This window comes from Equus przewalskii, chromosome 16 (assembly GCF_037783145.1).
Source record: "Equus przewalskii isolate Varuska chromosome 16, EquPr2, whole genome shotgun sequence".
Classification (NCBI taxonomy): domain Eukaryota; kingdom Metazoa; phylum Chordata; class Mammalia; order Perissodactyla; family Equidae; genus Equus; species Equus przewalskii.
This window is the reverse complement of record NC_091846.1, coordinates 6,384,673-6,405,579: the sequence shown is the minus strand read 5'-3', so window position 1 is coordinate 6,405,579 and position 20,907 is coordinate 6,384,673. Positions and strand designations below refer to the sequence as shown.

General features: G+C 38.7%; 1 protein-coding gene across 25 annotated transcripts in view; it reads right to left on the bottom strand.

The window, feature by feature from the left end:
- Nucleotides 1-20,907, bottom strand: part of WASF3 (WASP family member 3) — a 122,049-nt gene that overhangs the window by 15,604 nt on the left and 85,538 nt on the right. For all 25 annotated transcript variants that reach the window (XM_070578692.1, XM_070578705.1, XM_070578690.1 and 22 more), the window contains 3 exons: nt 6,899-7,033; nt 4,655-4,808; nt 1,188-1,305 (listed from right to left, as the gene is read on the bottom strand). In XM_070578692.1, the coding sequence (XP_070434793.1) occupies nt 1,188-1,305; nt 4,655-4,808; nt 6,899-7,033 (407 nt within the window). The remainder of the gene's footprint in view (nt 1-1,187; nt 1,306-4,654; nt 4,809-6,898; nt 7,034-20,907) is intronic.

The window sequence follows — 20,907 nt, the reverse complement described above, 5'->3', positions numbered from 1 at the left end:
GCCATGGGGCCAGCCCCGGCAGGTACTCTTTTAAAACCCTGGAGTGTTTGCCCTGTTGCTATAAAAAGGTGTGGGGATTAAGACCAACATGCATTTAAATATCTGTTTCTTTTCCATTCAAGAGATTAGGATCTTTCTCTTCTTCACTTGAATACTTTGTATCTTCTCCAACTGAACACTCAGCAACTCCTGCAAGACTTCCCAATTCATCTCCCCAACTCGCCAGCACAAAGACAGCAGGAATGACCAAGCTGCTGGAATTCTTTCCTAGAATTCCGTGGTAACACCTTACACTGCAGTCTGCAAAATGTTTCCCTGTTCCCTTTCTTAAATCCTGCTTTCAAATCCCAAATTCTCTCGCACCCCAAACTGTCACTCCTACTGGGCCAACACACCTAAACGCCTCAAAATCTGAAGGCTGCCAGCCCACAACATGCACACCATCTGTGTTAACTGAAGCACTCTGATGCCTGTCAAACAAAACAGGTGGTCATTTTTTAAAACAAAGCTTACATATAAAAGCATTGGCAAATATTTGCCTATGGAGAATTAAGTCTTCTGAATGGCTTAAGTCTAATTTCTGGGCCCCAAAGGGACAATTTTCAAAACAGAAGTAGCCAAACCTGAGGGGGCTTGTCCTTCCGAGGGGGCTGGCCATGCAGATGCTTCTCACCCTTCAGCCTTGCAAGCATCCCGCCCACTGCACCCACCACAGGAGCCTCGCTTTCAGCACATGCACCCCCTAAACGTGCGGCTCACATGCCTTCTCAGCCCAACGTGAGCATCTCGCCAAGGTGTTAATGCAGCTAGCTGGCAACCAACAATTAAGAATGCTTTAAAAACATGAAAGCAGGTCACTACATCTGACATGGCACGTTGACTGCTTTATGAATTTTGAAAGAGCAGAAGAAGTTACAAGACATGGTTACAAACAAAACTGAAATTTTAGCCACTACTTTTGTTAATGCAAAGCAAATGTTAAAGAACAAATCAGACAGTATTTATTGAAAATGGTATTACTGTGTTAGATTGAATTGTATCTTCATGTAAAAAATTCAACCTCTGAAGAAACTTCAGCACTCAGTCCAACATCTCAACCATTTAAATAAAGAATTTACTGATTTATTTCTAAATAAGAATCCCATTTACACATTTATATGCAAGTTTTCCATATGAGAATTATTTACCTTTTGACGCCTTTTCTCTTTCCTTTTGTCTTCTGTGTCCTGTAGCATTTTTTCTTTCCAGAGGTCAAAGAAATAGGAAGGATCAGTATAGAACTTCAGCCCATCCTTTTTATCATCTCTATAAGTCAATGTATTACAAGTCGGGGAAAAAAAAGGTTGTTAGATTATTTTCATATAGAGTTAATATTAATTCAATTTTAACTCATGAGATTATAATATCGGCATAGGGCATTTTAACTGTCCTATACTTATTAAACTAACCCTGGTGCTTCAGTGGTTAAGATTTGGTGCTCTCGCCACCTTGGCCTGGGGTTCATTTCCTGGTCAGGGAACCACACAACTGCCCATCGCTGGTTATACTGTAGCAGCTGCCTGTTGCTGTGATGCTAAAAAATATGCCACCAGTATTTCAAACACCAGCAGGGTCACCCATGGTGGACAGGTTTCAGCAGAGCTTCTAGACTAAGACAAACTAGGAAGAAGGACCTGGCCACCCACTTCCAAAAAAACTGGCCATGAAAACCGTGTGAAGAGCACTGTCTGATACAGCGCTGGAAGGTGAGAGGATGGCGCAAAAAGACCAGGCAGGGTTCAGCTCTGCTGTCCACAGAGTCGCTAGGAGTCAAGTCTCAAATTTCCTTATTTGAAAAAACATGTAAACATGCAAGAACAGTAACTTTTTCTAGAATAATTAGGTAAAAAATATTCTTGCAAATTTGGACTTCAGTATAAAAACATTCTCCTAAAAGATCACAACATGGCTCATAAACGGCAATATTTAATACCTCAATTATTTGAGGAACTGTCTTGTTTATTCCAGGAGGGGTCTATACACAGACAGGGACAGATTTTTAGGATATCTACATTCACCTCTACTCTGAAGCTTCATTATCAGCATAAAAATTAGTAAGTTCTCTGTCCTTTTTTCTTAATCAGGTTTGCCAAACATCTATAAATTCAATTGAGAAAGAAGCAGACTGTTGATGGTATATAAATGTGACTCGGGAAAAAGTGATGAACTATATATATTTTAAGTGGAAGTACTAACCCACAAAGAAAATTCACTTCTAGCCATTTCATTTTCAAGTACTGCTACAATTACTGTGGTCTCAGGAACAGTCCAAGTCTTATATAAGTTATTCATTTATCATAAAACGAATAATAATATAGCCAATATGAATCCAAAGTTGTAATATAAATCAATAGTAAAGGTCCAAGTAATCATGATATGAAGTAAACACTATTCTACTAATGCTTTAAAAAGTATGTGGTCTGTAGATTACCTTCAAGAGGAAGCAGAATATTTACATTTTAAATTAGTATTTCAAGAAGTCATTTAAGGCACACAGAGAAAGCAAAAATCAGCGAAATGAGTACAGGAAAGAGTTTACGCCCAAATAGTCAAAGAAAGCTGGCTGAACTATTCGGGGGAAAAACCTGTGTGTCCTTGAAGTTCCTGCCATGCCACGTCCTGCTGGGCTTCTCATCCTCACATACCAAGGCCCATGTGGGCGATTCTGGTCACTCTCACTGAAAAATCACTAACCAACCAGCACAACTCACTCCATTCGTTAACCTGGACTTACTTAAAATCCTTCCTTCTTTTCTAAGTTTCCTAAGTGACAAGGGACCTGCATTATGGAGATTTTATAAATAACATCATTGTGAAAAATATAATTTGATTCCCCAAGACACTAGGCTTTCAATACAGGTAAAGATATAGAAAAACCAGGGAGTAACTTGCTGTAAAACTTAAGACATATGTATAAAATGCACACTTTTTAAAAAAATGGAATACTTTAATGAAAGCAGAAACTCACATAAGTAAACAGAAGTTAACCTTGACATAAGAATATAAGCAGAAACGTCTTATGTTTGTAGTAACTAAGTACTCATTTTTCAGTCACACTGCACTTGTCCTATGTTAACACTGTGTTGCGACAGAGTCACACAAGTTCAAATGCAAAAGTTTGTTTATGTGTTTTATATACCCAAAATATTACTGTATTAACAAAAAGTAGATTAGAGTTGGCACTGCTATTCTTAAACACACTATTAAAAAGTCAAAGGCATTTTTATTTTCCATAAAAATGAATACACACAGACAATATAAATGAAAGTCAATTCATTTTTATGCAATTAAAATTTTTAAATCACCACAAATATTTAGTCATGATGTTGATTAATCAGATATAAGTGGTTCATTGAGTGTTCTGGTTTTTTCCCTTTAGAACAGAATATTTAGTGAGGCTTCTTAGGAAAATTTTAATAAGCAACCCCTCAAGGATCCCAGTGCTAAGTAAAACTGAAATTGCCCCAGAAAAATGCCTATTGAACCAAAGCAAATCACATGTTAAACATGAGGCTGACAATACCATGATTCACATCTACATTAATTTTTAAATAAGTGTGTGAAACCCCAGGAAAGTGCACTTGTTTCCTAGAGAAATGCGGCATCTTGGCCCCCTCGCATCACAGAGTCTCTACCACCTGACTGTGAGGGACACTTTCCGTCCATGCTGAAAGGGATGCGGCCTGAAGTGCTGCTGCCCCAGCAGAGCTGCAATAAACGGAAGGGCCAACATTCCTTCTGGACCCTGAGAAGGGACGGGATTCGGAGCAAGAAATGCTTTGGGCCCTCCCTAAGAAGGACCAGTGGGCCCACGGAGGCAGGAATGGAAGCAGAAGCAGAGGACTCACTGATTCTAGGCGTCCGCAGGAGCATCCTCAGCGGAGCTAAGCCTGGGGGCAGAGAGGACCACGCCCCATCACAGGCCAGGCTCCTCAGAGGCTGAAGGAACGAGCCTGACAGGAGGGTGAACTGATGGGAGAGGAACAATGAGAAACCACATGCAGGGAGGTTGGAAAGAAGGGCAAACTACGGAGAGAAAACACTACTGTGGTAGGACAGCTGTTTTTAAAAAGTGTTTTTAGTTGGTCTCTTAACATGAATTTTTTGCACTATTTATTTTCCATTCTGTTTTTGGGAAGTTTGATCCTGATAATGCGTCCTACCATTTAACAGTAACAGGTTAACCTGTTGACTTAATATTCACTCTTAAAAATCCCTAATGCTGCCGAACAAATTTTTCTGAATTAAATAACAAATGTCTCTGCAGTGCTAAACCGCTGAGATGGGTATTTTGCTGCATTATAAATGAATTATTCAGTTCCTTTAAAATTGACTTTGAATATGAGGAACAACTTAACCACACACAATATTGTTTTGTAATGTACCCACTGATGCTTAAACTATCTACATTTAATAGCTAAAATTAGAGCTCTCTTGGTAAGTTTATTTATATTTTGAAATACTAAAACTTAAACAATTCTGAACAAATAACTAATTTCACTGTGTATAATACCGCAATTATTATTTTCAAAGTTTGAAAAAGTACTTTCACAGCACTGTCCACCGCCCTCAACTTCGCGGTGCTGAGACGGTCTGGGAGCGCGGGCATCCATACCTGTAGGGAGTGAGGATGTTCAGAGGAGGCGGCTTATCACTCTGGTTGTAAATGTCAGCCACGGGATTGGGAATGCTGTTCTTTGAAACCACCTGCTGGTCTTGGACCGTGGAACTTTTGAAAGCCTTTTTCATGTTGATATCCTGTAGTGACACTATTTAGAGAAAAGTCCCCCAAGTTGAGTCACATGGAAATATTTTTAACTGTTTAGAAATAAGTATAATTTGAGCCACAATCATAAACATCTCCTAGAACAACAGTGTTTGTAACTGTTCATTGGAAGCCATCCTTCCTTCTTCTAAATAACTGTTATCTCTATGAAATGAAGTCAAATCCTGTCTGCTCTTCCTTTGTGGTGATCTAACTATTTCCCTGCACTAATATCAGAGCACCATTCTTTAACAGCATTTCTCAGAGACCACACAGGAACACAGCTGAGTGTAACAGGCATGTAAATACAAAGGTCTGGGTAGCCTAGGGGAAAAAAACATTCAAACAGTTAATACCAGTTTAATTATAATACATGCGGGAAACACTTCTGCAAAAAATACACACATGTCAAAGTTACATTAAGTTTTCCGACACTAACATTAAGGAAAGATGGCAAAGCTTTTCAACATACATATAGTCTTAGAAATTAAGTAGCATGATATAAAACTACACTAAGGAGTGAGACAATCAGGGCTGATTATACCTATTTCTCGTGTTTGCACAACACTTTACATCTCATGGATTAACTCATCTGACTCTGACACACTTCTGAGGCCGGCAAACTGGTCCGTTAACCCACCTGACCAATGAAGAGGAGACTCAGGGATGTTAAGTGACTTTTCCAAGATCACCCAGTAGAAAAGTAGCAGACTCAAAGCAGAATACAGATTCCCTAACTTGGTCAACTGTTTTTTCTACTATAACATCTGTACCAAGGAAAGTCACAATGAAAAATCTTGATTGGAAAGGGAATTAAGGATATGAAATATACTGTAAAACTTCATGAAATTTAATCTACAGAGTAACCCTTTCCAGTGTAAGGTTTATCACAAGCATTCCAATGGCAAGAGCCAATAAAAAACTAAAGGAAGATGAACAAATATTTAAAAATCATTTGTGATACCATTTGAAATGAATGAATGATTGAAGATGTTAAAAATTCCTTATCTGAATAGACCAAGTAGCTACTCAAATTTTTATTTTTTCCAAATAATTTTTAAAAATCTGATTAAAGAATATTCATAACAGATATTAAAATTTCAATGCTCTATATTTTTATTAAATTTCTAATTCACTTAATTTAACTTTGACCTTTGAAAAAGACATGAACACAAGTAAACATTTTTTTAAATGATGAGGTATGAATTCCATAAATAACTACATTTTTAAAAAGTAAAGTCTTCATTTTTTACTAACACTACTATTATAAGTCTAGTAGAAAAATCAGATGCTAGGATTGTTTTAATGCAACAAGAGAAACTTTAGCTACTGTTATATAAAGTTAGAAATAATTTTTAATCTGAACATTTTTCTTAAAGTAAATAAGAAATGGCATTTCTTAATACAAAAAGTTGCAGATTTTTTCCCAGTCTAACCTCAGCTTTTCATTTAAAAGATACAGAAGGTGAAATTTTTAAAAAGGGATTGTTGAGTTTTAATTTTGTTGAAACTGCCACCATTTCAGAGTGTATCATCAAAATGATTATCAGTTAACTGAATAGTGCCTGTCAATATTAAGTTTATTCTTAAACCCTGAGGCCTAAAGGTCTTCGGTAAATGCTCTTTCTGAGAAGTTAAATCAGCAGGATCTCCAAGATTATTTACAGGCATCAACCTCAACAAGAGTACTGGGTAGAAGCCCTCACTCTGTCTCTCTACCTATATATAAGCCCTCTTAGCTGGACCACGCCTTTGGAGTGATTTCTTTAAAGAAAGTATCTTTAAAATAACTACCAATAACCTAAATTAGGACTTCTAATACTGAATACATTTGAAGAATCCTTGAAAACAAATACCATATGCGTAATTTTTTTTACAAGAGAGTACAGCATATGAGGCAAACAAGATATGAATCTTTTAATCACTAATTAACCCAATGTTGTGGGGTTTTCCCCCCCTCAATATTCTTTTAGGAAAAGAGAAGATGAAATATCCGCATACCACCCCAAAGAAAAAGCAGTAATTACCCTGCAATTAATTACTACCGTCTTGTCAACATCACTTCTAGCTCATTGCTTTCATGCAATTACCTACCTTCTTCCACTGTTGAGTCCAGCTGGGTAACTTTGACAGCGAGGCGATCAATCCTGTCTTGAAGAGAATTTGCTCTGATGTAGAAGTTGTTAGCCTCATTAAACAGCTCACCAAATATGTCTTCGGCATGTTTGCCTATGGAAGAAAATGAATGGAGAAAGCCATCTGTTAAGAACTGCTGAAGCGGCCTTCACACATTCTCCCCAGCGCCGATCTCGCCACGTGGGATTCTGTGCAAACGATTACAAAAATAAAGTGTCAGAGTCAAAGGCCTTCAGAATTTTTGAAAATTTATTAGTGACATTCATACATATGTGAAATTAACCCAAAGTCGCAGAATTTTTAAATGCCCCAGATAATAAAAAATGTTCATTTAATTGCCACATGAGCTATCACACAAGTTGTTTCCCATTAAATTAAATTTCTTTGGAAAAAAATTACTCTCATTTTGCATGCTTTATGGATAAATAGAATCTCAGGACATAAACTCTCCTTTTTCTTTCCAAGATAATCATGTTGGTTTCTAAATTTAGGATTTTATCTCATTCACAATCAGAAACATTAGATATACTGTGCCTAACACTTTCCAATAGCATTAATTCCAGTTCATATTTTGAAATCCAGGTATACACTGCTGACTCTGGCACTCTCTAAAAATCAATATTTTGAATTTTGAGTTAAATTTTTCTGTATGGATCACCTCTATACTCCTACTTTTCTTAGAATGTAATTAATAACATTTATGAAAATTTAACAAGCAAGACAGGAATCAGTACCAGCTTACAGTAAATTTCCAAACCCTAACACCACTCCTTTATTTATGCAGCAAACATTTAATAATTCCTTACTCTGAGTGTGCAAAGCATTATCTGCCTTCTATCTTCTCTGACAGAGATACCACTTTTTTTCAAGACTTTATTTTTGAGAACAGTTTTAGGTTCACAGCAAAACTGAGCACAGAGAGTTCTTATATACACACTGCCCCCATTCACGCACAGCCTCCCCCACTATCAACATCCCACATTAGAGTGGTACATTTGTTATAACTGATGAACCCACACTGACACATCATTATCACCCGAAGTCCAGTTTACAACAGGGCTCACTCTTGGTACGTCCTATGGATTTTGACGTATTTATAATGACATGTACCCACCTTTACAGTATCATACAGAATAGTTTCACTGCCCTAAAAATCCTCTGTGCTCCATCTATTCATCCCCTCTCCCCAACTCCTGGCAACCACTATCTTTTTACTGTCTCCATCTTGGTTGCTTCCAGTGTTTGGTGATTATCAATAAACATTTGGGTGCAGATTTTTGTGTGGACATAAATTTTCAACCGATTGCTGGACCATATGGTAAGAGTATATTAGTTTTATAAGAAACAATGAAACTGTCTTCCAAAGTGGCTGGACCATTTTGCATTCCCACCAGCAATGCATGAGGGTTTCTATTGCCCCACATCCCCACCAGTATTTGGTGGTGTCAGTGTTCTGGATTTTAGCCATTCTGGTGGATGTGTAGTGGTATTTTGTTTTAATTTTTATTTCCCTGATCACATATGATGTTGATCATCTTTTCATATGATTATTTGCCATCTGTACATCTTCTTTGATGAAGTATCTGTTCATGTCTTTTCTCCATTTTTTAATCAGGTTGTTAAATTTTCTTATTATTGAATTTTAAGAGCTCTTTGTATATTCTGCATAACAGTCCTTTACCAGATTATGCAAATTTTTTTTTGCAAATATTCTCTCCCAGTCTGTGGTCTGTCTTCTTATTCTTAATAATAGAAAGATCTTGATAGATCTTTCACAGAGCAGAAGTTTATAATTTTAATGAAGTCCATCTTATCAATTATTTCTTTCATTATTGCACCTTTGGTGTCATATCTAAAAAGTCATCACCATAGGTCATCTAGATTTTCTCCTATGTTAACTTTTAGGAGTTTTATAGTTTTATATTTAGGTCTGTGATCCATTTTTGAGTAAATTCTCGTGAAGGGTGTAAGGCCTGTGTGCAGCCCGACCACTTCTTTTTATTTGTACATTCTATCAATTTATCACTCAAATAAGAAGAGAACCTGAACTTTCCAGGAGAAAACTTACTTAAAGCAAGAATAACTAATGTTTTCATAGTGCTTTTCAATTTATACAATGCTTCATATCCACCTGCCGTATGCTTTGCTGTAGTCCACAAGACTGTAAGCTCCAGGAGAGGAAGAACCCTGTCTGCCTGCTCGGCACTGCAGCCCCGGCCCCAGGACAAGGCCTCCTGGGACACACCTGTGCGACGGACAGGTCAGCTCCTGAGTCAACAGGGAGATGACCAGACTGAGCCTCGGAAAGGTGGTCTAAGCCTCAGGGCTAGTAAGTGGGGGAAACAGACGAAACAAAAACCTGGTCTTCTAACTTCAAACTCCCTGCTTCTATCACATACTTCCCTGAACTTTCTTGGTTAAAAATTAGCAACTTCCATGAATTATTTCAGGCCATGAGATATTTGGTAATTTCCTGTTTACTTAATGAAGTGGACTAAAATATTTTGCTGCTTAAATGCTTACTCCCAGACACTGAATAAGCATTTCTTATGAATTTAAAATTAGTACAATTTCATAAATTCTAATGGTGCAACTGTCTTAACAAGAGGAACTTTCTCTTAGAAAATAAGAGTAATAAAGAGACCAACAAAAAACACACCCTCTCCTGCCGCAGACCACTGACTTCAGTGGAGCAGTAAAGAGTTTCCCCTGAAGCCCAGTATCTACAGTATGGTTCTCGGGAGTCACATAAAGTACTGCCCACAGTTCCCACTCCCACGGTATAGAGAATGGTTCCAAGAAGGCAAAGAAATAAAATAGTCTTCACACAAATTGTATGTTTTAAAAGACCACAACTAGATGGTACCTGGAGTGGTACCAGAATTCATGTTCGCTACCTTATAAACTCTTACCTGAGCACTGGACTTGAGCATCTAATTAGCTAATGTACATCTCCACAAGGATGCCCTATGAAGAATCTCAAATCCTGTACAAGTTCAAATAGGAATTCATTTTCACATTAACTCAGACCTTGTTGAAAGGCATCAACCATTCAGAACGCAGCCCAAGTCAGAAAGAGTGATCTGTGACTGCTCCCTCTCCAGCTAACTGAACATCAGATCTCGTCACTTCTGGCCCCACCACCCCCTCAGCTCAGACCCTCCCTGTTTACATCAACAACTTTGTTTCTTCTGCTTTCAGATTCACCTCCCACCCTCAAATCCATTCATCACACTGCCGCCAAATGATCTTTCTACAAGAAAGATCCGACTGTGCCCTTTCAATTTAAATTCTTCATTGCTCTCGTCAACTCAAGATAAAAATCAAAGCCTCTCAGTGGGACAGAAGGCCCCATACAGCTCACGTCTGCCCCTTCCCATGCTCCAGTCGAAAGAAATACGTGCAATCCCTAAACCCAGCCCACTTCCTCATGGACCCTGTCACTCCTCTGCATTTTCTATCTCTTCTATGCCTTGTCATCTCGCTCAGGATAAAAGCCAAAGGTCATGTTATGGCTAATAAGGTCCTATGTGACCTAGCTCCATTTACCTTCCTGGTCTCAGCAACTACTCCCTCTCTCTTGCATATTCCACTCCAACTACGATAGCTCATTGCTGTTTCTCAGACACACCCACCATATTCGCTTCTCCTCAGGCTTTTGCATTTCCTCTTCCTTCTGCCTGGACCATTTCCCCAGAGATTCACTTGGATAGCTCCCTCACTTCATCCAGTCTCTACCCAAATGTCACCTTCTAAGTGAGATTTTCTGTAGCAACCCTGGCTAATCTGCAGTCACCTCACCAAACAGTCACACACACACCATTCTCCCCACCCTGCTGTGGTTTTCTCCTTAGCACTTGGCACTATGTAATAAATTATACACCTGTACTTATTCACCTTGTTTCTTGCCTGTTTCCTTTCACTAGATTGTACCATCCAAGCGGTCAGGATTCTCCTTTGTTCTGTGCTTTTGCCCAAGGCCGAGGGCATGCCTGGCTTACAGTAGGTGCTTGAAAAGATTTTGTAATAAATGAATAAAAATGCATGAGCTTCAGGATGCAGACTGGGGTATGTAAGACCAGATGCTCCTCTCTGTGTTCCCACATTACCCTAAGCATCCTCAATCACAGGCCTCACCATCTAACTCTGATCTTGTCTTTATTTACGCAAATTCTTTGGGGCTTTTATCTCTGCTTTTTATCTCTGCATTGCCAGTGCTGAACCAATGCTCAGGGAGTCTCTCCTGGATAAAAAACACATGGTCTATAACAGTGTTTTCTTGTTAACAAGTACACAACCAACAAATGCTCCCTGCTCAAGTAAGTTTGGGAAATACTGGGCTAAAAAGATTAAAGATGTTTCTATGCCTTGGGGCATCTCAAAATCTTTAATATGCTAATGTGCATTAGGAATCTGCAAGAGAAGCATCCAGCATACTCTATTTTCAAACTGACTGGGCCTGGAAACAGCTAATAACATCTTCCAGAACTATGGTTTTATGAAGCCCATTCAAGAAAATGGCCGCCCCTTCAGCTGGATGTTCTGTAAGACAAAGCACCATGTTCCAAATGCTGTATATCAAGTCTATCACTTGTTCATTTTCAATGTCAGGCATAGTCAAAATGTAACCAACTGATTTTTGTTTTTCTACTTGACTATTCATAGTTAAAAAAATTCCCATGCAACTCCAAAAAATCCCATGCCTTTCCCTTCAGCTATGCAGAAATCTAATTAATAGAGACAGCACAGATCACCAAGAATATGGGAGTACATATCGTAGTCTCTTGCAAAAGTTACACCAACATTCTCGAAGCACAGCAACTACTGTGGAGAACCACACTCTGCTCGATGCTGTACAAGTTGAAAAGGATAAATAACATGTGCCCTCTGTCTTCAATGCTCAACCCTATTTGAAAAAACATGCAACGGATACTATACTTCCACTGGAAGTTCTCAATTTATAAAAAGAAGCAGAAATTAAAGACTTGCATACTTAATTTTTGGCCAGCTGCTGAAAGCTGACAAGTGACTAAAGAGAAGAAAATAGAAGAAACTATATTTTCTGATGCACAAGAATAAAGTGTTGCAATTACAGTATTCAGTTTTGCAAACAGCAACTTATTTGAAAAGCTTAATTTTACTCACTCTTTCAACAGCAAGTCCATTAATAGCTAAATTAAAATAATTCTGAATTGAGTTAAAAACCACATTGAGGTAAAGGCAATTTACTCATTCTTTACTGACAAACAATCCACTTATGGATTTATTAGGACCATTATGAAGTTGCGTCCAAATAGGTCAGGTTGAGAAGTATGCGTCCAAACTGCCAAAGCATAAAAATTATGCATGGATTTTCAACTGATTTTAAAAGAAAGATGATTTATTGGAAACAATCAGAGTGTCTGATATGAGTCCTTTCTGCAGAACAAGAAATCAGCCATAACAAGGTCCTTCAGATCTTGGTTTGTCAAGATTTTGGCTTTTCCTTCTCCGCTAAAAGAAACCAGGCTCCTTAGAAAAATGACTGATTCTGGGGCTGAGGGTGGAAAAGTACAAGATGAGCTTAGGATAGCCTGCTGTGCTTTTCTAAAAAAAAAAGTAAAGAAGTACTCAGAGTCGGGGTGGGGAGACATGTCAAAAAGACAGAAAAGCCAACCTCAAACCACTCCCACTGGCCAAACCTGAGAAGATGTGAGCATCAAGATGAATAATGCAGACAATGGATTATAACCCACAGAATAAAATAAGAATCCCTGAGTCTATACCAATATAAATAAATCAATGAATGAATAAGTAAATAATAGGGAAAGAAGTGAAGGCACTTAGAGCAGAACGACAACTAATAAATGTAGAAGAAATTATGGAATTACAAAATCTCCATTCTGCAGCCACCACCACAATAACTGTTTGGGGCAAGAATCATCAAGGGGTCCTAAGACTAGTGCGTAGAAGTGGGATGGGAACAGGATGGGAGTACAGTCTCCGTGTGTTTCCCCATAAGATACTTAATTACACAGAGAAAAAAAACTTCACAGTAGAGAAACCTATGGACAAAGTGTTAACCAGGTGATTAAAGTTAATGTGGGCAGTTATGGGACACACAGATAACAAGCTTCCTGAGAAAATGCACTGAGGATCTGTCATCACTCTGTGACAGTCCTGCCAACATCCTAAATCTGATCATGAGGAAACATCAGAAGATCCAGACCAAGGGAATTCCACAAAATAAATCACCAGTTCCCTTTAAAAATGTCAAGTCATAAAAGTCAAAGAAAGGCTGAGGAACTGCTCCAGATTAAAGGAGAGAGGCAAATATATAAATATATACAATATATAAAACACTAAATATATACACACATATTGGGGGAGAGGGAGGAGGAGAAAGGAGGGCAAGAAGAAAAGAGAGAAGTGTCTACAAAAAGGAAAAATGTGGTAAAATGATGTAGAGGTGAAAGTTTATGAGAATTCTTTGCACTATTTTTGATCTTTTTTATGTCTGAAATCATTTCCAAATAAAAAGTTAAAAAAGAAACTTTATTACAGTGTCTGTAGTTAAAATTTAGTTGCTACTGAATTTCATAAAATAACAAATAATTATTGGGCCCTAAGGGTTTTTTTTCCCTTTTTAAAATTTTATTTTTCTACTATGAAAGCAATTCATGCTCATTATAAGAAATATAGAAAACACAGAAAAGTAAGCAATAGGAAAAATGTCCAAAAGTCCAATCTCAGACATCTACTGTTAGCATTCTGATTTATTTCTTTTGTCTCTGTTGTGATTATAAGTCTGTGTAAAAGTCAAAAACCACAGTATACACCCTGACTCTCTGAAACGTCTCTGAGTACAACAGTAATACAGTGCTCATGGTAGAAAATTTAGGAAATTCAGAAAAATAAAAACTAAAAAATGTCACCCATAGTTAACCATAGTTAACTTTTTTGTATACTTCTTTACAATACTCTAAGAATTTTATAAGAACTAAGATAATAGATGTTGATTAATTCAGTTTATTTGGCAGACATTTATCAAGCACCCACTGGGCATCAGGCACTGTCCTAGGCACTTGAAGAAAGAGAGCAGTGAACACAGCCACAAGGCTTATATTCTATACGGACAATACACAAATAATGCATCATCACATGATGTTAAGTGCTATGAAGAAAACAAGACAGTAAGGAGCTGGAGAGTGGCAGGCAGTGGCTGGTACTGAGGTGGTCAGAAAAGGCCTCTATGATGAGGTGATATTTTAGGCAGACAGCTGAGTGACATGAGGGAGGGGACCACACCGGCATCTCGGAGAGTAACTTCCCAGGCAGAAACACACTTGGAGTGCGAGAGCAGTATCCAGGAGGCCAGTATGGCTGGAGCCCAGTGAGCAGAGGGAAAAGTGCACAAGAGGACCGAGAAACAAATGCCCGTCCCTTTGGAGTGGGGTGACTAGAGCGAGGCAGCAGGGACATCAGACAGGGGGCTACTGGGGGGCAGTGAGAGACTGAGGTGGCTTCGACTAGAAGAGTGGCTGGGGAGGTGTACGGATTTGGTACATATTCTGAAGATGTCTGGAATGAGAGAAAGAAGAGACAAATCAAAAGCAACTGGAAGACTAGAGTTCCCACATGCTAAGATAGAGAAGGGGGGTTAGGAGAGAGATAAGAAATCATTAATTCAGTTTTAAATATGTTGAGTTTGAGACGCCTATTAGAAATACAAGTGAAGATATCGAGTAGGCAATTGTATATACCAATTTGAAGTCTAGGGGACAGGTCAGAACTGAAGACATAAATTTGGAAATCATCAGGGTAAGGATGGTATTTCAAGCCATGGGACCAGAAGAGACTGCCTAGTGAATGGGAGCAGGCAGAGAAGCTTCAGAGACCAAGCCCTGGAGCACTCCAACACGCAGAGGCAGGGAAGACCCCAGGAGACTATTAAGAAGTGCTTGTGAGGTAGGAGAAACACCCAAGTGTGCTGGGCCGGAAGCCAGGTAAAGAAAGTTTCTCCAGAAGGAGGAAGTCGTCGACTGAGTCAAATGTCGCTAATTGATAGGTAACAAGACTGAGTTTGGAAACAGAGAAGTCACTGGTAACACAGACAAGCAGTTTCAAGAGTCGATGGGACAAAACTTTAATGGGGACAAGAGACAACGGAGAAGTGAAGGCAGTGGAGATATGAATAGTTCTTTCAAGGAAACTTACTGTGAAGGGGAGAAAGGAGATAGGCAGAGGATGATCTGAGATTTATTAAGTTGGGATAGTTCTCAATGTATTTACATTTGGTAGGAACGATGTAGACACAGGAAGAAAAGATGATGCAGGGAAGAGAGAAGGCTAACACAGTCCTGGAGTGAGCATGAGGGAATGGAGTCCAGTGCTTTAGAAACATGAACATCATTCATTCCAAAGGAGGGGGCGCAGCACACACTGGTACAGATCAGATCAGCGGGCTCATGTGACAGAAGGGGAATCTTTAGTTCTCTCCTGTTTTTATTTTCCCAGTGAAATAACAAGTATCAGCCCAGAGTGGGGAAGTTTAAGGTGGAAAGAGAAGATATGAAATAGGCACCATAAGGGCAGGGAAACTAATGAAGAAAGGAATTACAGCATGGTTGCTGAGCAACAGCGAGGGCTCACCTGAGAAACGTGCTCATGATTTTGAATCTTCTTTTCCAACATAAGCATTTCAAGCTACAAATTTCCCTCCAAGCAGTTCTTTAGATCCCACAAAAACATTGGTACTTTGTGTGTTCATTATCACATAGTCAGAAATAGTCTCTAATTTCCCTTCTGATTTCTTCTTTGACCAATGGATTATTTTAGAAGATACTGATCTTCCAATATTTGAGAATTATTTTAAAAGATTATTATAATTATCTCATTGTCATCATACTCTTTCTGATCTCAATCTTTTCAAGTGTATTACTTTCTGGCCGGGCATTTGTTCCATGTTACTGAACACTGCATGTGAACGTTAAAAGAGCGTATATTCCACAGAGTGGGAGTTAGTGTTCTATAAAAGTCAATCAAGTCAGAGTGCTTGGTAGTATTGCTCAAACCTCCTATATCCTTAAAGATCTTTTTTATTTCTTGTATCAATTACTGAGAGGTTTTTATTAAAATTTCCAACTATGATTCTGGGTTAGTCTATTTCTCCCTTCAGTTCTATTTTACTCCATGTACTCAGGAGCTTTCTTATTAGCTATATATACATTATGTGTTCTTGACAAATTGACTCTTTCATCACTATGAAATATCCTTCTTTATCTCTGTTTTATAATCTATTTTACTTGATAATAATATAGCCACATCAGCTTTCTTATGCTCTGTGTTTGCATAGTGTATTTTTTCAATTATTTTCTTTAAATCTGTCTTCATTCTTAAAAATGCATGTATTTTAGTGTTGCTTTTTTATTCAGCCAGATAACCTCTGCCTTTTAAGTGGAGTGTTTCAATGCTCTCATTTAATGCAGTTATTGCTATGGCTGGGTTTAATTCTATCACCCGGGTATTGGTTTTCCATTTCTCCTTTCTGGTCCTTGTTCCTTTGTCCTTCCTTTCCTGCCTTCTTTTAGGATAATCAAATAATTATGAGGGCTCCATTTTATCTCCTCTATGTGTTATCTTAGAGGTTACTGAAAATTAAAATATGCATCCTCGACTCACCCTAATGTACTTTCAAATAATATAGTATTTCATAAACAATGTAAAATACAGCAGTATAATTCCACTTACCCCCTGCCACTCTTACAGTTCTTACTGTCATACATTTTAATTTAACATAGGTTATAAACTCTACAATAAATTTTAAATAGTCAAGAATCTTTAAACACAAGATATAAATATGTAATTTTTAATAAACTGTGATTTTGTGATTTATAATAAAAAGCATATATATTTGATCTTCATTTTCATTTCTGGCATAGAGCTCCTAAAACACTTGGAATTCCCTAAGTGATGAGAATCAGAAAGGTGTCTTATGTTAATGAGCTGACTTTTGGGCCACACCTAAGGCTGGTTGCCAGGAAAATCAACCCTGTGATTAGAGGGTTGGAATTTTCAATCCTCCAGGGAGGGGAGAGGGGCTGGAAGTTAAATCAATCGCCAATGGCCAATGACTTAATCAATCATGCCCATGTAATGAAGCCTCCATAAAAACCCAAAAGGAGAGAGCTTCCAGGTTGGTGAACACATGGCGACTGGGGGAGAGGGCTATGCTTAGAGAAGGCACGGAGGTTCTGTGCCCTTTCCCCACCTCTTGCCCTAGGCATCTCCTCCATCTGGGTGTTCTTGAATTATATCCCTTTATAATAAACCGGTAACATAGTAAAGTAAAATGATTCTCTGAGTTCTTTGAGCTGCTCTGGCAAATTAACCTCAAGGAAGGGGTTGTTGGAACCTCCAATCTGCAGCCAGTTGATCAGAGGCACAAGTGACAGACTGGACTTGCAATCGGAACCTGAAGAGTGTGTGCATGGGCGGAGTCTTGTGGGACTGAGCCCTTCACCTGTGGGATCTGACACTACCTCCAGGTAGACAGTGTCAGAAGTGAGATGAATTAGAGGACACCCAGATTATGTCACCGAGAATTTTTGTTGTGGGGAAACCCCCACACACATTGTAATTGGGCACAGAACTGTACAACTTCTTATTTTTACTCATATATTTACTCTTTCTGGTGATCTTTTTTCCTTCTTGCAGATCCAGACTACCATCTGGTACCATTTCCCTTCAGCATAAAGAGTTTTTTTAGCATTTTTTGTAGTGCAGGTCTGCTGAAGACTAATTTGCTCAGATTTTGTCTGAATAAGCTACATCTACTTCACTTTCGAAGGATATTTTAATTAGCTACAGCATGACAATTTTTTTCTTTCGGGACTTTATTCCCTGTTTTCTGGTTTCCATTGTTCCTGATGAGACGTCAGCTGTCATTCTTGACACTGTTTGCTCCCTACACGTAATGTACTTTTTTCCTCCAACTCCTTTTATGAGTCTCTCTTTAACTTTGTTCTTTTAGCAACATTACTATGATGTGACTAGATGTCAAGTTTTCTTTAATTTACATTTCATGAAATCTGCTGAGCTTCAGATCCGTTGGTTGCTATCTATCATCAATATTCAGAAATTCTCAACTGTTATTTCTTCTGCCCTATTCTCGCTCTCTCCTCTTCTTCTGGGACTCCAATTACATATGTGTTAGACCATCTGATATTGTCCCATATTTTGGATGCTCTGGGTTTTTTTCTTATTCCTTTTCTCTTGTCAATCAGTTGGATAATTTCTATTGACTTGTCTCCAACCTCACTGATCACTTCTGCTATTAGGCCCATCAAGTGAATTCTTTATTTCTGATAACAGTCATGTGCTTTACAATGACATTCAGGTCAACAAGGGAATGCGTATATGACGGTGGTCCCGTAAGATTAGTGCCATAGAGCCTAGGTGTGTAGTAGGCTATGTACCATCTAGGTTTGTGTAAGTACACTCTACGATGTTCACACAATGATGAAAGCACCTAACGAAACATTTCTCAGAACATATCCCCATCGTTAAATGATGCATGACTGTACTGTATTTTTCAATTCTAGTATTTTTTTCTTAATAGTTTCCATTTCTCTGTTGAAATTAACTATTTCTTCATGCATGTTGTTCACCTCTCCCAGTTTGTTCTTCAATGTATTTTTTTATTCTTAGAATTTCCATATCTCTGCCCACATGACCCATCTGTTCTTGAATGTTGTCTACTTTTCCATTAAAGTCCTAAGCTTTTTAACCATAGTTACTTGAAATTCCTGGTCTGATAATTCCCCACATCCATGCCATATCTGAAATCTGGTTCTGACATTTACTCTGTTCAAACTGTGTGTTTTGTCTTTTAATATGCCTCTTAATTTTTTTGTAGAAAGCCAGAGACATGGCATACTGAGTGAAAAGAACTGGAGCATGGAGGCCTTTGGCAATGTGTCTGTAAGGTGTGGGAGAGGGGAAATGTTCTAGAGTGTTAAAACTTTTTTTCTAGCTTTACTGAGGTATAACTGACAAAATTGTGTACATTGAAAATGTACAATGTGGTCATTTGATATGCATATACTTTGAGAAATAACTACCACAATTAGGTTAATTAACACATCATCACATCACATATATATATATATTTTTTTGGTGAGAATGCTTAAGATCCACTCTCCTAGCAAATTTCAAATATACAATATTTTTAACTATAGTCACCATGCTGTACATGAGATCCCCAGAATTTATTCACCTTATAACTGAAGGCTTATACCCTTGACCAGAATCTCCCCCAGGTCCCCCACCTCTCAGACGCCCCCCACCCCCTGCCACCACCTCCAGTTTAACAACCATTCTACTCTTTGTTTCTATGAGCTTGACTTTCTTTTTTTTAAATTCCACAAATAAACGAGATGACACAGTATTTGTCTTTCTCTGTCCAGCTTATTTCACTTAGCATAAGGTCTTCTAGGTTCATCCATGTTGCAAATGGCAGGATTTCCTTCTTTCTCGTTTCCTGTCTCATAATCCTGCTAAATAACATTCCACTGTACATATATATACACATCTTCTTCATCCACTCGTCTGTCGATGGTATATGACTTGGTCTCAGTCATCCTATGAGCTGGGCCCCTGAGTCTCACCCCCTACCCCTCTGGTGAGACAGGGAGTCAAGAAGGGGCTGGAGCTGGGTCTCTCCCTTCCCCCAGGTCTGTTAGGCTCTGATAAAATCCAACTGCCTCAAGGCTCTGGTGAAAAGGTTTCTTCTGAGGGCAGGTATTTAAGAACAGAATGCTCTGGCTGTATTTCAAAATAGTTACTCTTCCCCTCCCTCTCAAGGAAGCACAACGGGATTTTTCTCTGATCCTCACCAAGAGAACCTGAGAGGGCACCAGACAGGAAAACTTACAAAAGTGTAGGAGCCCCACTCGCACTGGGCCCCCTTGGAGCTTTTGACCCTCAGACTTGTTCTCACTGGACCTCCAGCATTTCTCCAGCTGCAGGGCAGGTCTCCCTACCCAGACACTGGCTCCCGCTAACCTCCCTGTGATTTCTGCCCGGTCTGTTGTGAGCCTCTGAATCCAACTGTCTGCCTCTCCAAATTTCAGTGCAGCAGTTTGTCCTGTGACCTCAGTTCTCTGACAAATCTAAGAAAAGCTGGTTTTTCAGTTTGTTCAGTTTCTTTCTCACTGTATGGGTGGGAGTGACTTCTAAGCTCTTTAAATCACTAGACTAGAAACTGGAAATCCCTTCAATAGACTTTTCATAGCTATTTTAAAGTACTGGTCAGTTAAGTCCAAAATTGGAGTCATTTGTGGATCCTGTCTCTACTAACTTCTTTTTCTCATGATTAGGAGTCACATTTTTCTCCTCTTCTCCTTGTCTCATATTTTCATGTTTTGCTGAACAAGGGGTATAGAAGAATAGTAGAGACTGACGTCAAGAACGTTTACTCCTATAACAGGGCCTGCTTGAAGGAAGGATACTACTTTAGGCTGCTGATAATCAAATGAGGAACCTGATATGACAGTGATGATAGTTAATAAAATTTTAGAAAAAATTAAAAACCTTTGAAATCTTCCCTCAAAGTTTTTATACGATCTGCTCTAATAACAGTGCAAAGCAAAACAATCAGAAAAACAGCTATAAATCACGCAAGACACTTTTCCATAAGCTTATAAACTCACGAAACGGGAAGAATACAGATGATAACACCAGAAAAGTTTAATGACAGGCAGGACTGAATGTCAGATGTGCCTGACTCTCCAACTTGTGTTCTTAAGAATCATTCTACATTTAAATCCTGCTATGTTGAAATCTCTCTAGGGAAAGGAGAAATGAAAAGCCACCTAACTCATAATCACCTCTACAACACCCTTGAGGAAGCACTTCCGATATTCCAGGTCCAACAGTGTGTTGGGAAAGTGCTTCAATTCCCAACAATCCTTGGGGCTTAGGAGCTC